This window comes from Podarcis bocagei, assembly GCF_964188305.1.
Source record: "Podarcis bocagei genome assembly, chromosome: 9".
NCBI lineage: Eukaryota > Metazoa > Chordata > Lepidosauria > Squamata > Lacertidae > Podarcis > Podarcis bocagei.
The window spans coordinates 64805404-64819613 of NC_138134.1; the positions used below are offsets into that span (position 1 = coordinate 64805404).

General features: G+C 45.2%; 1 protein-coding gene across 1 annotated transcript; it reads right to left on the reverse strand.

The window, feature by feature from the left end:
• Window positions 1–345: 345 nt before the first annotated feature.
• Window positions 346–7901, reverse strand: LOC308594287 (uncharacterized protein). Its single transcript, XM_081207298.1, has 6 exons — window positions 7831–7901; window positions 7677–7721; window positions 6562–6687; window positions 4893–4937; window positions 3559–3819; window positions 346–1503 (listed from the first exon to the last, which is right to left on the reverse strand). The coding sequence occupies exons 1-6, from the start codon at window positions 7885–7887 to the stop codon at window positions 967–969; spliced, it is 1071 nt and encodes a 356-aa protein (XP_081063424.1). The 5' UTR covers window positions 7888–7901; the 3' UTR covers window positions 346–966.
• Between the last annotated feature and the right edge of the window lie 6309 nt (window positions 7902–14210).

The following is a 14210-nucleotide window of genomic DNA, read 5'->3' on the forward strand; positions in this document are numbered from 1 at the left end:
CCAGCATAAAAATTGTTTGACGCCAAGTCTCCTCCTACTCTCCCTGCGCGGAAGTCTTCTGCACAGGGAGGGTGTGGGCAATGGAGTGCCCGTACTCTCTCCGCTGGTCTCCGGCGAGGAGTCTTGGAGCCTCCTCTCTGATTCCCCCATCGGCCCCCCTTCTCCACTGGTGTTACGCTGATTTCCTTCCCCAGCAGATGGGCTGCCTCTCTCCCTACTGGGACCCTCTCCGGCATCCCTCTGGAGCCTTCCCTCCGCCTCTAGCTCCGATGGCAGTTCCCTGACATAAGCTGTTCGAAAACCAAGGTATTCCTATGGTAAGAACCATGCTCAGTCCTAGGCATATAAGGTTTTGTCTTTTTATTTAACTCACAATTGTCAACAAAATATACATTGCAACAGTAAATCCTTTGGTACTACAGTATCATGAGATGCAACATTCACTCTGATTGTAAAGCTAGATTTCTCTCTCTCTCTCTTTCTCTCTCTCTCTCAACTCCATCACAACCCCCTATGAGACAGAGCAGGAAAAATATGCAGCAAGAAGGGCTTACAGTTCTATAATGGACAGGACAGCTAGTACTGCACATTTAAGGTTGACATCCTCAGCATGTTTACCTAGCAGTAAGCATGCACCAAAATCAGTGGGACTTACTTCCAAGTAAACATGTGTTGGATCAGGCTCTGCATTTGCCTGGTTAACACTGCTGCCGATAACTGCTATGATTGCTGAAATCAAACGTGTGATATGCATAGAATTGGGAGCAAACATTCAAGTAGAAATTGCATTGCCTTTCTCACACTTCTCTCCTTCACGCACTCAGCAAAACAAATGTAAAAAAAAATTCCCAGAAAAAGCCACCTGTTATGAATTTGGGCTCCAATCCTAGCTGCACCCACACATGCAAAAAATCTGGGGAGTGCTCTTAGATAGGCGTGGAGACAGGAGCCTGCCTGTTTATCCACTTAGAGTGTGACCTCATTGTCCTCAATGCTGTGGTGGTCCTCAGCGCTGTGGTGATGATCCTCAGTGCTGTGGTGGTGATCTTCAGTGCTGAGGTCGTGCTCTTCAGTGCTGTGGTGGTGATCCTCAGCGCTGTGGTGGTGGTCCTCAGCGCTGCGGTGATCCTCAGCACTGTGGTGATCCTCAGCGCTTTCGAAAGTTTGGTTGCTGACACTGTCAGCATCATGGCCGTGATGTACCTCTTGGAGTACCCCACTGAGGGCCTTCTTATACTCTCTGCTGTCATGGCTTTCCATGGATACGTGGCTGTCATCGTGGTCACTGTCGTCATGGGGTTCCTCAGCGCTCTCAAGTTTCTGGCGGCTGTCGTTCTCCGTGCTTTTATCGTGGACCTCTTGGCTGTCTCTTAGGTGACTTGCGTCATCACTTTCAAGGCTTGTGTCGTGGCTTTCGAGAGAATGTGACTTGGCGGAATGGGATTCGCGGCTCTCCACGTCTGGGGTGCTGTCCACGTCATCCGAAACATCACGCGAATCAAACTGCAAGGCCCACAAATGGAAGACAATAAATGGCCACCCAGAAACAGGAGGGATAGCTACAGTGTTGACTAACAGAACAACTGTCGTCTCCAACTACGTTTTACTCATAGCAGACCCACTGAACGAACCCAAGTTAGCCATGTCTATTAATTTCAATGGGACAACTCTGAGTAGGACAAACATTGGCTACAATGCTATGCCTACTTGGAAGTAAACCCCATGTCATTCACAGGGACTTTACTCTCAGGTATGTGTGCAGCCTTAAACAGGTTTAGCAGTCATCCTCTTTCTTTAGGAAGCTGTAGGAATGGACAGAGCAGCCTAATTTCACCCTGTTTCTGGCTGCATACTCACCACACCTTTAAAGCACCCCTCCGCAAGGAATATTATACACACACACACACACACACACAAAAATTTTATTACGGTCCCAGATGAATTTTACATACCATACTAGACAAGCATAAAACACAATAGAATTAAATTTGGATTAACAATCAAATATAATAATAAACAATACGAATATGGCAGCCGTTGGAAAGGTGGTTTAGCTCATAATCTCTAAAATATTATCTAGAGTTTGCATCTGAGGTCTTAGTCTTTGTAGTTGCACAGCTTGTTCCCTGGGTTTTATGGCAGCTACGCAAAATTTGGCTACCCTTAGTGTGAACTCTGAATCCTTGTCCTCTAACAGAAGACAATAAATCTCGATCACCTCCACGACTGAGTCACAAAGAATATTGGGAATTACAGTTTGTTAAGGGTGCTGGGAACTGTGGCTCTGTGAGGGGTAAACTAAAGTTCCCATGATTCTTTGTGGACGGGGCTGTATGCATTTGATGTATGATGTGTATGCAGTTATCAGTGCCTCTGGTGCTCAGGCAAAGGTCTGTCCTGTTTAGTTCTCATTTTTTGAAAGAATGCATGAAAGGTCCACATATAAATTGTACATATATTTTTTTACACACTTTTTATGTAACCCCCCCCCCACTTTTAAGAAGATAAAATATGTGCTTTTCAGTCCTCTCATCTGAAATATATATGCATTTCTGTGTGCAGGTTGTAGGTTATAATACATATTGTATGCGCACATTTTGTGTGCCAAAACTGCACCAGAAAATCTGCTGTGAAAACTGAACAAATTGCTCCCCATCCCTAGGAGAACACACACCTAGGAATCTCTAGCAGAAAATTCTTAGCAGTTCAGTTTGTTGCTTCTACCCCGGGGTACCCAGGGTGGCTTCCTAATAAAGAATAAACTACATTATAAAATAAAACCAGCGTTTAAAAATAAATAAATAGACACAATCAACAATCCAAACTACCTTCACCAGACTACAACTGCTAAATTTATTATGCCCAGATAGTTATAGTGGCAAAGAACAGGGCTGGGTAGGTCAGAAAACTTTATAGCGACCTTACATTTCATTTCTAATTGAACTCTGAATTGGGGAACCAGGCAAAATTTCTTTTTCTTCTGGAGTTTTCATGCTTCCAAACAAAAACAAACATGTCTCGGTTAGCTAAATTTTAAGACTGGGAATCCCAGAGATTTTGCTTTTCTTTCCTGGGATTGCTAGGACTTTTGTGAAGTCTATCCACCAGATTTTTATTATTTTTATTTTAGGCAGGGAGTTTCCTAAAAGAGCATTACTACTTTTCCTTCCAAGCCTTCTTTGCAACATCTTGCTTCCTGTTTCAACTGGCACCTTCACAGCAACCACAAGCGATACTTTTCAAATATGCAATGTTTTGAATATCTCCGGCTCGCAGAAGCTTCTGTGAGACAGATGGACTTTTAAAACTGAACATTTGCTTCCTCTTATGTGGTTAGGGAAGATGAATGGAAGGAGAATGAGTTGCTTAGGGTTCTAAAAAAGAACACCCAGACGTACCATAGCATTGCTGCCCCGGGGGAATTAAACCATGATGGCCATAGAGTAAGAATTCCACTGGCAAAAATGTGTGAACCATAACAACGGCAGGTGGATTATATATTTCTAAAGAGGTCAACTGCCTAGCTCTTTTTACTTACAGTACATCTGTAGCATTTACCTTTCCAGATCTTTTGTGTGCCTTTACAGAGTCCTCATAATGTACCAGGTCAACTTTTGCCTTGATTCCATAAGGTACATCTCCTCTGCCAGTAAAGACCTCAGGAGTGACAGGCAAGGAAAAGGGAGCCTTGGTAGGGTAACCTGTGACGCTGTTTTCGTGTGACTCATCCGACTCATCCGAATCGTCATGGTCATCATCGTCCACATCACTGTGGTCATCGTCATCTTCCTTGCTCTCGCTTTGAGGCACAAGAAGGGTCTGCAAGGAAAGAGAAGCAACTCAGTATTACAGGACGCAGAGATGTAACACTCAAAACATGTTTATAGGTCTGGGTGTGCCTGATGACTGCACAACACAAACACAAGCCTAGGGGGAGGGAAAGAGGTGAAAATATTGGGAGGTATGTAGTGATGTATGGAAGTGAGAGCTGGACCATAAAGAAGGCTGATCGCTGAAGAATTGATGCTTTTGAATTATGGTGTTGGAGGAGACTATTGAGAGTCCCATGGACTGCAAGAAGACCAAACCTATCCATTCTGAAGGAAATCAGCCCTGAGTGCTCACTGGAAGGACAGATCGTGAAGCTGAGGCTCCAATACTTTGACGACCTCATGAGAAGAGAAGACTCCCTGGAAAAGACCCTGATGTTGGGAAAGATGGAGGGCACAAGGAGAAGGGGATGACGGAGGACGAGATGGTTGGACAGTGTTCTCGAAGCTACCAGCATGAGTTTGACCAAACTGCAGGAGGCAGTGGAAGACAAGAGTGCTTGGCATGCTCTGGTCCATGGGGTCACGAAGAGTCGGACATGACTAAACAACAACATGTTGTATGTGGAGGGGAGAATTAGTTAGGCACCCATGCTGTCTGCTGAGTGTCCTCTGGAGATGGCATTTCCAGCCCTTGTCTTGCAACACTAATACAAACTCAATCTCTGTTTCCTAATATACAGGTTCTTGTCCCCCACCCCAGGCCATGTAAACTCCCTCCTGTGGTTCCAGCACTGGGGGGAACAGTGATCTGCGATGGATGGAAGTGAAGGGCACATGGATGTAAGAAAAAATATTCTGCGGCAGGGAAGTGAAAGGCACATGGATGAAACAATATTCTACAGCAGGGATGGAGAGCCTGCAGCCTTCCAAAATTTTGTTGGACTGTGGCTCCCATCAGCCCTGACAATTGGTAATGCTGGTTGAGGCTTGATGGGAGTTGAAGTCCAACAGAGCTGGGGAGAGCCATAGGCTCCCCATCCCTGTTGTACAATCCTTCTAGTGGCAGCACTGACACAGGGGTTTCGTACTTAAGATGCACATGGTTGGAGGAAAACCTACCTGTTGCTCAGTGATCTCATCGCTTTCTTCGGAAGACAGAGAGGCCTGGAAATGAAACAGTTATTTTGTGAAGGCTTGTTTCACACACACACACACACACACACACACACACACACACACACACACCATGATCCCACTGAATTAAAAAAAAGTCAAATGAGTAGTTTTAGGACAGACAAAACGTCTCTGCGCACTGCATGGCTGACTAATGGGATTTGCTGCTACACAATAGAGTGATGGCCAGTGGCTCAGACCGCTTTAGGAGAAGATTAGACAAATGCAAGAAGGGTAGGTCTATAAAGGGCTCTTATCCTTGACAGCTAACTGGAACCTCTGGATTTAGAGTCAGGGAAGCTCAGAATACCAGAGGACAAGCACAGAGGGATAGCTATTGCCTTTAAGCACTGCCTGGAGGCTTCCCAGAACAATCTGGTTGGCTTCTGTTGAGAAGAGGATGGAGGCGGCAGGAATTTCCTTATGATCTCTTTCTGGTCAAGCGATGGATAGGTGTTTGGGTTTGGATTCAATTGGAAAGTAAAAAAAAAAAAAAAAAAGACACACTAGAAACACAAAATGAATAGAAAAGTGACCAAAAATCAAATCTAGGAACCAATACAGAGTCCGAGGCAAGCTAAAAGTTAATCATGACTAATGCCCAGTGGGATTTCCACGTTGATCCTATGCATCTTTACTTGGAATACAGTCCCACTGAGTTCAGTTGAACCTATTTTCAGGTAAGTATGCACAGAATTGCAGCTGGGTTGGAATTTTATCCAACCAAGTCTGTGGAAAATTATCTCTGCTGAAATTTTCTTGGATCAAGAACAAGAGCAAATTATCCGAATGGTTGCCTACCTACATGGATAGAAGAGTACTGGTTTTAGATTCAACCCCACTGTCCCCTCTTGGCATTACAGTACAGTATAAAGGTAAAAGTACCCCTGACTGTTAGGTCCAGTCGTGGACGACTCTGGGGTTGTGCTCTCATCTCGCTCTATAGGCCGAGGGAGGCAGCCTTTGTCCGCAGACAGCTTCTGGGTCATGTGGCCAGCATGTAACCAGAGCAGCACATGGAAACGTTGTTTACCTTCCCATCAAAGTGGTACCTATTTATCTACTTGCACTTAATGTGCTTTTGACCTGCTAGGTGGGCAGGAGCTGGGACCGAACAACAGGAGCAGGGATTCGAACCACTGACCTTTGTTTGGATTGGATTTGATATCCCGCCTTTCACTCCCCTTCAGGAGTCTCAAAGCGGCTAACATTCTCCTTTCCCTTCCTCCCCCACAACAAACACTCTGTGAGGTGAGTGGGGCTGAGAGACTTCAGAGAAGTGTGACTGGCCCAAGGTTACCCAGCAGCTGCATGTGGAGGAGCGGAGACTCGAACCCAGTTCTCCAGATTACAAGACTACCGCTCTTAACCACTACACCACACTGGCTCTCCTTCTGATCGGCAAGCCCTGGGCTCTGTGGTTTAGACCACAGTGCCACCTGCATCCCGCTCAGTACAGTATAGGTTATATAAAATGTTGGTCTAACTCAGAATGGACCCATTGAAATTAATGGGCGGGCCAAATTTTGGTCCCTTGATTTCAGTGTGAGTGGAACTTAGCTGGGTACAACCACATCTTGATTCTTTAACTTGATGGAGAAGAAAGGCTTCGTACCGGCTGGGAGGACTCCTGATGCTCTTGAGACTCGTGGCTGTTCACATGCTCCTGGCTGTGCTCCTGGCTATGAGAGTGATGGTGGTGATGCCCGTGAGCGTGGTGTTCATGATGATGCTTGGCAACCTTTAACAATACAAAATACCAATGTTGGCATTCAGCATGCAACATCGCAGAGCTTGGCTAACGTAGAAGGGGAACCAGGGCCTGGCAAATGGATACCAACCCCAGAACTGTGAGAACAAGGTGGAATAGTTAGCAGAATTCAGATCCTACTGCAGAAGTGATAGGGGTGACTGAAAATAATTCAGCTAGTGCCACCTTGAAATCAGTATTGGCCATATCAAGGCTGTGTGCAGTTCTGATTACCTCAACTTGTACACGCCATACATTGAAAGCACTTCCTCTCCCCGAACTGTGGTTTCCCCTCACAAAGCTACAATGCTCAGCATCCTTAACAAACTACACTTCCCAGGATCCTTTGAAGGGGTGCTTTAAATACAGTGGTACCTCGGGTTAAATACTTAATTCGTTCTGGAGGTCTGTTCTTAACCTGAAACTGTTCTTAACCTGAAGCACCACCTTAGCTAATGGGGCCTCCTGCTGCCGCCGCGCCGCAGGAGCACGATTTCTGTTCTCATCCTGAGGTAAAGTTCTTAACCCGAGGTACTATTTCTGGGTTAGTGGAGTCTGTAACCTGAAGCGCATGTAACCTGAAGTGTATGTAACCCGAGGTACCACTGTATATGGTATGAACGCAGCCTAAGGCTCTGAGGAAGGTGCGGGAAAGTCAACAAAAGTGACTAACTGTTCAATCTTCTGCATCTTTACTCAGAACAGAAGTAATTCTCGCTGTGTTCAGTGGGGCTTACTCCCCAGGAAGAGAGGGTAGGACAGCAGCTGAGGGGATGGAAGATGCTCCACTTGGAAGCAGGTCATTGTTTTTGCTTGTTTTCTCAAAGGGGGCACATGAATTCATGAAAAAGAGACTCAGCCTTATGTAATAGGTGTGTGGATCTCAGAATCGTGGAATTAATCCCGAGCTGTGATATAATAAATCCAACAGTAAAATGAATGGAGTGCTAAAAGGATGGGGGGGGGGGGAAGGAACTTACATGATAATCTTCAGAACTCTTTGAATCATCATGGTGTTTGCCAACCTTTGAAAAGAAATGCGGGGGAATAGAGAGTCAGTATCGATCCACTTATTCTGCATTACGGAAATACGTGCTTCTCATGGCTTATTTGTTGTATTTGTATTGTACTTACTGGAGCTGCCAAGGCGATGGCGAAGAGACACATGCACAGCACAGCGATCTTCAACATGATGGATTTGCAGTTGACTGTTCAAAAACAAAACAAACACTTCACTCTTAGGACCAGTCCAAATGCACAGAAATAGTACACGGTATAAGTCTTCTTGGATAGTACCATCTCAGACTTCAAGAGGGAGATAGAATGTTTTTCTAACATATAATTCTGCCCAATATACTCATTTTTACAAAACACATTTCCCCGTTATCTATATTTTTGCTCATATATTTGTATATTATTTTAATATGCACCTTTTAAAAAAGATATATTACAAACTTTATTGAAAGCATATGCATTTTGTTTTCTTTGCACACATTCCTTGGCTAGAGAACTGCACTGCAAAATCTAGAGGATTTCCAAGGATTTCCGTGTTTCACTTTGCATATTGTTTTGGAAAGTGGGAATCAAGTAGATTCACCTTTAAATGTGGACTGAATTAAATTTCTCCCCCATCTGCAAGTTTGCATGTGTGACTCAGCTTTTTCACATTTCCCTTTCTCAGGAAAGAATATATATATATGTATATAAAACCACAGAAAGCTATATATACAAAGAGGCTAGCATTCTGCCTGTGGAACTTTCTTCTAGGTTTTGCACCCCGATACAATATTTTCCCTCCAAATATTATTCCAGGAAAATACCATATCAAATCAGAATCAGTTCCCATTGGTTTCCCTGTATTTATGCTATCACTTGACAAAGCTAATCTGACCAACAGAAGAGAACTTCTGCTGCCCAACATCAGACAAAAGGGAGTTAGAATGAATTCTAAATTCAGCACTTTGTTTGGGCTGAGAGATGAAAGAACTGAACATATGACCTCTGCAGATAAGATGCTCTTGATATGATCTGATCCCAGGCCATGACTGCAGTGGGAAAAATCTCTATCTACTGTATATGTGGTGCTGCAAACATGGGTGTGGGCAAGGCCCGCCCCCTAGATCAAGTAAAACAATAGAAATACTTAACTAACGGACCAATCACGTTGGTACTGCGCCCCCAACAAAAGTCCTGCCCCCCCCAACAAAAATGGGCTGTGCCCATTGCTGCGAGTCAACATTGGGAGTTGTAATGACTGGGCATCTGCTGAGGCCCATGTCCCAGAGGAGGCCCCTCCAGCAACCCCTAGCGCAGCTTTCCTTAACCAGAGGACCTCCAGAACTTTTTGACTACGCCCATCAGCCCCTGCCAGCATGTGCAATGGCCTAGGATGATGGGATTTGTAGTCCAAAACATCTGGAGGGCACCAGGTTGTGGAGAAGTGCCATAGAGCCTCCTGGACCTACACCTTGCTACTGCTACCAGTTTACTTGTACTGTCTATAAGCGAGGGCCATGAGATGAGAGCAAAGTCAAGGAGCATCCTTCCTCTGTCCTTCTGGGCAGTGATGTAGAATGGGTCCAAAGGGGCAGGACTAAACAAATGGGTAGGAGCAACAGTGATGCAGAGGAGAGGGACTACTTAGGAAGGGCATATTTCCCAAGCCTTCCCTGAAAACCAAAAACCAAACATCCCCGGAGACTGCAAAACTTACTTCCTAGATGCTTTTGGAATGCTTCATAGAGTTAATTGTTAGAGAAAAGGGAACAAACCCCCACTTTCTGGTTCAGAGATCTAGCAAAGTTGCCTGCCAAAGAGTAATTCTTTGAGGTTCTACCAAGGAGCTGACAGTGCTCACAAATAATATAATAACCAACAGGGCGATCCTATATTCATATACTCAGAACTCAAATTCAATGGAATTTACTCCCTAGTATCTGTGCTTAGTATTGCAGCTGGAGTCGGTGAATGAAATAAGCACCAAGAGCAAGCACAACATTGACAAATATTTGTATTGTTACTACATCTTCTGCTACCCTACCCCGACTCATTTGCCCGAGGCATCAAGAGCTGTTTGTTTTGGAATAACCTTTCAATACTATTTGCAACTGTGGAACACTGCAGTTTGGATTGCATAAAGCTATTGAATGGTGTCAGATGGTGTCAGTTGGCTCCTTACCTCTCTTGCCCTGACCTAGCCACTGTGATCCACGTGACGGTCACCTCTAGACTGGATTATTGTAACTCGCTCTACGTGGGGCTGCCCTTGGGACTGACCCAGAAACTCCAGTGGGTGCAGAATGCCGCAGCGAGACTCCTTACAGGGTCCTCGCTGCGAGATCACATTCACCCGGTGCTATACCAGCTGCACTGGCTCCCGGTGGAGTACAGGATCAGGTTTAAGGTGCTGGTCTTAACCTTTAAAGCCCTATACGGCCTAGGACCCTCGTACCTATGGGACCGCCTCTCCTGGTATGTCCCACAGAGGAACTTATGATCTTCAAACAAAAACATCTTGGAGGTCCCAGGCCACAGAGAGGTTAGGCTGGCCTCAACCAGAGCCAAGGCTTTTTCAGCTGTGGCCCCGATCTGGTGGAATGCTCTGCCACAAGAGATTAGGGCCCTGCGGGACTTGACATCTTTCCGCAGGGCCTGCAAAACAGAGCTGTTCTGCCAAGCCTTTGGCCAGGGCACAGCCTGACTCCCTCCTTTGGCAATCCTCACAGAACTCTAGCCCAATGGTTGCCATCAATTTGATTTGAAGTAATTTTTTAATGAAATGATTTTAGAATGTTGTATTATTTTATTGTTGTTAGCCGCCCTGAGCCTAGCCTCGGCTGGGGAGGGTGGGATATAAATAAAAAGTTATTATTATTATTAAATCTGTAGGCTTTTGGTAACTTCCCCTTCTATGGATCTACCATCCTCAGCATAGCTCAGCCAGTAGAGTATGAGACTCTTAATCTCAGAGTTGTGGGTTCAAGCCCCATGTTGAGCAAAATATTCCTAGATTGCAGGGGGTTGGACTAGATGACCCTTGTGGTCCCTTCCAACTCTACAATTCTGTGAGTCTATGATTCTAATTCTCACTTAACTTATTCCAGAGTAGCCCACAAGGCACTCTGTGAGATTTAAAGCTTACAGACTGCAAAAGGACATACACTATTTTATTTTAAAAACCTCTGTCTTGCTCAAGAATATCACAATCCAATAGAATTTACTGATTTTTGCTCCAAGCAGATTAATGCACCAGTTCTATAAATTTCCACAGACATCAGAGCGCCGTAGTATTGTTGGAGGATAAAAATGTAAGAGGTAAACACTGCCTTGTAGCCAAAGGGAAAATTCCAGAAGAGAGAATTTCCATGGGGAGTCCCAACTCATCAGCCAACAGATTTTCTCTCTTTCTCTGACCTTGCTGCACATTAATATGAATAGGTACCTGAAGCAGAATTTTAATTATAAGTTGGTTTTGTAATTGATCCTTCCTTCAAAGGCATTTGGAAAGAACAAGCTGAAATTTCCAAATCAGGAAGGATCGCATTGCTCAGTGTGGCACTGCAGGGGGAAAAACTGATGAATCAGGGCTCAGGGGACATCAGAAATTGATGAATCACGACGGAAGGCTAGGTATTAGCAACCAGGCTGATGGGAAAGCTGGCACACTTCACCATGCATTGCCCTTCCTCTCACGAGGTTAATGAGCACTTGTGCTAAGAGAGAAAATCGATGGGAGAACATTGCACCAAAATGTATTTGAGCAAAACCCTTGAAGAGCAAAGCAGGAGTGCTTTTTCAGAGATTAAATGCAAGAGTAATATGATGGCTTTTAGCTAGGTGCACAGTGATAATTAACTAGATATTGCATCTGAATTGATGGCACAAGAAGTTAAAGAACTTCCTTGGACAGGGTTAAAGGAAAGCCCAGACCCACCAGGCCCCTGATCCCAATATATTTGAAATAATAACTGAGCGTATACAGAGTGATTTTCCCCATTACCAAGTAATCACATCCTGCACTTGCATATATGGGACTAAGGAAACAGATTGTTAGTTATGGTTGCCAACTGTTTTTCCTTGACAGGGCTCTTCTGTCTTTTAACAGCTGCATGGTAGGCTGAATATTCAGCTCTTATTTCTGTGCATTAGGTGTCTGTTAAAGACATAGGACTGCCCCCCCCCCCAACATAAAGCAGCTGGCTGGCAGCCCTAGTTTCCAAAGCATAGAATCTGAATTTCTGACAAGCTTATTTGTTATATTTTCATCCTCCTCTTCCCCCGTGTTATTCTCGCAACAACCCTGTGAGGTAGGTTAGGCTAACAAACAGTGGCTGGTCCTAAGTCACCCACTGAACTTCATGGTTGAGTGAGGATTCGAATCCTGCACAATCCTAGTCCAGCACTCTAACCTTTGACCCACACTGGCTATCTGCATGTAAACCCCTAGAATTCAAATATTATAAATTTAGCATCAGGCATGCTGGAATGAAAACTACATCTTGTGCCAAAAGCGTGTGGCACTGGAAGTTGCTAAGGGTACAGCTCACAAATCTGTGTTTTCAAGTGGCAGGTTCTGTTCAGCAATACTCTCTCTCTCTCTCTCTCTCTCTCTCTCTCATAAACCGCTTCCTCCCTGAATCCCTAAACATTCTCCCTAGTGCAGGCAAAAGAGGCGTTGTAAATTATTTTTAACGCTGTGCACTAAAAGCCTTTCTTTCTCTGCCCCTGAAGCCGGAGGAGTTTAAAGCCTCCATCAAGTACTGCTGCACTGCTTTCAGCTTTCTGGAAATATAAGAAGAGTGAATAAAATAGGTAAAGCCAAGGGAAAAGGCTCAGGTACCTTACGTTTGTCTGGATCCGAAGTGTAGTCTGAGGCAGAGGTCTGCTGGTTTGTATGGAGAAGCTCAAGGCAATCCTTGGATCATTCACTCAGATGGTGCGTGATCGTCCTTCTCCTGTTCTGCTGCTTTTCCGTCTGCAGACCTCTGGAATTTAAACTCTTCTCCCAGACACGAGCCGACCAATCCCCACGAGGCGGAAAGGATGAGGTCATGAGGTTTCTTGTCACTGTCCTCCCACCGTTCTCCTACATTTCCTTCTGGGGTTTGTGGCTTTCAAAGCAAACAAGAAACTACTCTATGGTTAAAGCATTACTTATGTACAATCCCATTAACAGGCATTTCAGATCAACGCCCAGCATTCAGTCCTGAGCCAGAGGGCTTTAGGGTCAAAGAACTTTTCATGGCATTTGTCGGAAGGAGAAATAAAATTGGGAGGTAGGTTTTCCCCCCATGGATAAGGAACGTCTTCATCTCAAAACAAATCATTAGAAGCTGAGGGTGGGGGTAATATGCGCTGCACACAAACCACAGGGAACAGTGGGGTGCAAATAGCATCTCTGAAACATAAATGACGAGGCAGCTCAGAATTAATCTGTATGGAAACAAATTCTTATAGATTTTATATTTAGGGAGCTTGGAAAGGGGAAGAAAGAAAGCGAAACGCCAGCTTTTGCAATATTTGCCTCCTGTCCTACAATGTGGTTGACCTCTGTCACCAGTACTGGCTTATAAGGGTGGCCGAACCAAATTCTTGATCCTTCTTTCCTCATCTGCCAGAATGCTCATATACATTCAACTGGTCCTCATTCTTCCTGTTCTTCCTTTGGGACCCATAACTTTATGTAACTACTAGTGATCCATCACTTGGAAAAGGCTTTGTGGGAAGGCCCTGGGCTTCCCTAGTAAACCAGCCGATCACAGGCCAGAATGTCTTCCTGCTGCCAAATGGGCCAATGGCGAGAGTACTTAGCGGGCGTTCCACTGGGCACAGGACCATCTGACAAATTGTGGCCCTTGGCACCACGTCCAGGAGAAGTTTAAATGCCTGGCCTGCAGGGTCTTTCTGTCTCCCTTTGCTGGTTCTCCCACCCTCTCTCCCTCAGATTAGGGTTTTTCACGGATGGTACAATCTTGCTGTGGACAATGCCAGTAGCCTAATTTTCAGGGGCCGGGCAGGAATTTCCCCCACTTGGCTAATTGGCACCACCATTTGGGCTTTCGCCTACCTCATAGCGATTGTCACAACTTTGTAAGGCGGATAGGCATTGGGTAAGTCTTGGTTGGAGGGGAGGTTGTAGCCTACACCTCCATGGAAGAAGAAGAAGAGGAGTTTGGATTTGATATCCCACTTTATCACTACCCGAAGGAGTCTCAAAGCGGCTAACATTCTCCTTTCCCTTCCTCCCCCACAACAAACACTCTGTGAGGTGAGTGGGGCTGAGAGACTTCAAAGAAGTGTGACTAGCCCAAGGTCACCCAGCAGCTGCATGTGGAGGAGCGGAGATGCGAACCTGGTTCACCAGATTACGAGTCTACCGCTCTTAACCACTACACCACACTGGCTCTCACTGGGTAAGGGCATCCTCTTAAAAGGCTCTGGGAGGAATGGCTCCTGTCTGATGGCCAGGCGAGGGCTAGGGCCATGCCACTCCTCAAACACGGACCACTTTGGGG